The 2891-nt window shown below is 35.5% G+C and overlaps 2 protein-coding genes across 2 annotated transcripts; one reads left to right on the forward strand and one right to left on the reverse strand.

The window, feature by feature from the left end:
* The first annotated feature begins 99 nt into the window (after positions 1-99).
* Positions 100-1260, forward strand: LOC105315675 (polyamine oxidase-like). Its single transcript, XM_011410398.1, has one exon. It carries the CDS (start codon positions 100-102, stop codon positions 1258-1260), a length of 1161 nt encoding a protein of 386 aa, XP_011408700.1.
* Positions 1261-1675: 415 nt separating this feature from the next.
* Positions 1676-2858, reverse strand: LOC105315676 (rhodopsin, GQ-coupled-like). Its single transcript, XM_011410399.2, has one exon. It carries the CDS (start codon positions 2649-2651, stop codon positions 1923-1925), a length of 729 nt encoding a protein of 242 aa, XP_011408701.1. The 5' UTR covers positions 2652-2858; the 3' UTR covers positions 1676-1922.
* Between the last annotated feature and the right edge of the window lie 33 nt (positions 2859-2891).

Raw genomic sequence — 2891 nt, forward strand, 5'->3', positions numbered from 1 at the left:
CAGCGGGCCTCGGGTTACCCAATCTGGACTCTTGCTCGTGATTCAAGCAAGTGCTTTGCAGATGTCCTCAATGGGCAATACAGTAGTAAGTATGAATATATGGATACTAATAGTACTGGGCAATACAATGTCGTTGATGCTAGATCAGTCACTGAAGAATTTGATAAACTTTTTGATAAAATATTTGAAAATAAATCAAATATCTCAGTTGGAGATGCATTAAGATATGAAGGGTGGAATCCTGATACCCTATTGAAACAAATTGTCGAATGGAGTAAGTTCAATTATTTTTATGCAACGACAAGTGATCGATCATCTCTTCCTTTATTAATCGCCGAATATGACCAATACAAGTTTGAAGGTGAGTCTGATTTCATGGTTACTGATCAGCGTGGGTATGTTTCGATTGCTCATTGTATTGCTGAGCCTATTTCAAATAGGATAGAACTAGGAGCAGTGGTTACAAGTATTGATTGGAATGATGAGTGTTTCTGTGCTCATGTTGCTGGGCAGGGAAGGGTCTGTGGTGATTATGGCATTACAACATTTTCCATTGGAGTATTGCAGAATTTTCTTGAAAATGGTCAATTTAACGGAACTCTCAGTAGGAGAAAAATTGATGCAATAAAATATTCAGAAATGGCTGTGTATCACTCTATAAGTGTTGGTTTTCCCAGCTCATTCTGGAATACAAACACTGATATTATTTATCGAACTGAAGCTCGATTAGGCTACTATCCTGTGATAGATACATCTGGTAAAGGAATACCAGGATCACCTGCAATAGTATTAATGGCTGTGACTGGTGATGAAGCTAAAAGAGTATCGGGTCTTACTAAGGATGAAATCTATGATGAAATTATGGACGTGATGCGACTTTGGTATGGTAGTGATATTCCTAATGCTACTGACATTGAATATTACGACTGGTATAGTGATGAATTTTATCGTGGCATGTTTTCCAACATTCCACTAAATCTAACTCTTGAAGAGAAAGAAAACCTTGCTGTACCAGAAGGAAGGTTATACGTCAGTGGTGAAGGTGTCATGGTCTATTCTACTGGAACTGTTCATGCTGCCTACTGTAGTGGCATTGATTCTGCAACTGATATACTAGAAAAGAAAGGTCTTAGTGAGAGGAGTACCTTTCTACCCAAATGTGAAGATAAAACTACACCTCCGTCCTCTGCTTATTCCATGAGAATGTCTCTGATTACCTTCATCATGACATTGTTCAGTCTCTTTTTGCTCCTGCTTTAGCTGGTTGATATGTTTAGATTCAGCCTTTCTAACTTTGAATATTTGTAGGCCATTTTAGTATTATTAGATTTATAAATTTATTGTCCATGTATTGCTTTAGAAAGAAACAAGAGAAACTTTAAGAAAAGAACTTACTCATCATCAATGCGTGCACAGTGACATATAATGAACACTCATAAGGAATCACATTAAAGATCATAGCTATACTTGCATGGAATCTGATCTAATTTTGTTTAGAAACTTAGCATTCCAATCGTTGTTTGCAATGCAAACACAGCCAGCAAATTAGTATTCCAAGATAAAAACAAACTTGGAATTAGCATTCCAAGCGAAAAATTGGCATAACAAAACATGTTGCTGTACTAAAATAGTTATGTAATGTGAACTAAGTTCTTTTTTATTGATCACAAAGTTTCTGTATTCCTAGAAATTGGCAAAACTTGCATGGGTACAACTGCATTATTGGATGAACTCTGTTTTTGAATTTTACGATAAAATTTAACTAGTACCTCCTTTATATCAGGCCTAAAGTATGACTGGATAACTGGGTTGGCAATATTCACCATTAAGAAAAGGATAAGTCCAGCTATATAATGTTTCCATATTAAATCAAAAATTTGACTCAAAAAAGTAACAACCACAGGAGGAAGGAAGCAGATTATCTATCCAATGAGCATGGCACAAAATATACCAATCAATCTTCTGTTTCTAGACACGTAGACGTCATCTGCTAGTTGAGAGTGTTCTTGAATGAACTTACGAGTGAAGCAATAGGTCCAAATTGAGGTGACAATGATGATACATATTTTCATGATGACAAGTGTTATCGTGATGACAACATAAATGATTTCACCTTCAAATCGTGGTACACAGGCTCCATATTCTCCATATGCAACCTCTCCAAAACCATAAAGTGACGCAGTATCAAGAATTAGAGCTACTACCCAAATCAAAGCAATTAAGGTCAGAGTAACCTTTGGTTTCATAAATTTTTTATAAAAGTTAGGTTTGACAATAAAGATACAGCGATCAACAGATATAGCAGTTATTGTACCAAAAATAATCCATATTCCATAGTTGAGGACACAACCATGAAATGTACAAGCTGCTATTTTTTGTTCTATTGTTGTTCCATAGATCCATTCTTCACTTGCTGCTGATATGATCCAAAGCAGAACAAACAGGACAGATATTATAAGGTGTATAATAATTAGTGAAGTAAAGAGCATTGTAGATGGAACCTTGAAGGATTTATATTGAATAAGAGTAGCAATGAGGACAATACCATTAGCAACCAATGCTCCTATGAATTCAACAGTAAGTGCAGCTGCTATCAATGGCCCATTGAAGTCGTCGGGAAAATAATCGTTACCATCAGTATGGAAATCCATTTTAAAGATATAGGGCAGTTACTAAAGTCAGTTATTTAAATGATTTTGTTAACAATAGCTAGCCCCAGTTAAAAAGCCACTGTCTACATATTTAGTCTATTTGTAATGTGCTAACCATAGTGTGATAGGTATCTTGTGTAGAGATTCTTTACTGCTATGATAAACTGAATACTGAAATGTGTATCAACTATAACACAACTCATGCATGCCAACAAAACCTTTAGTATGATTGTTTTTAAA

This window comes from Amphimedon queenslandica, unplaced genomic scaffold (genome assembly GCF_000090795.2).
Source record: "Amphimedon queenslandica unplaced genomic scaffold, v1.1 AMPQUscaffold_8875_Cont19185, whole genome shotgun sequence".
Lineage (NCBI taxonomy): Eukaryota > Metazoa > Porifera > Demospongiae > Haplosclerida > Niphatidae > Amphimedon > Amphimedon queenslandica.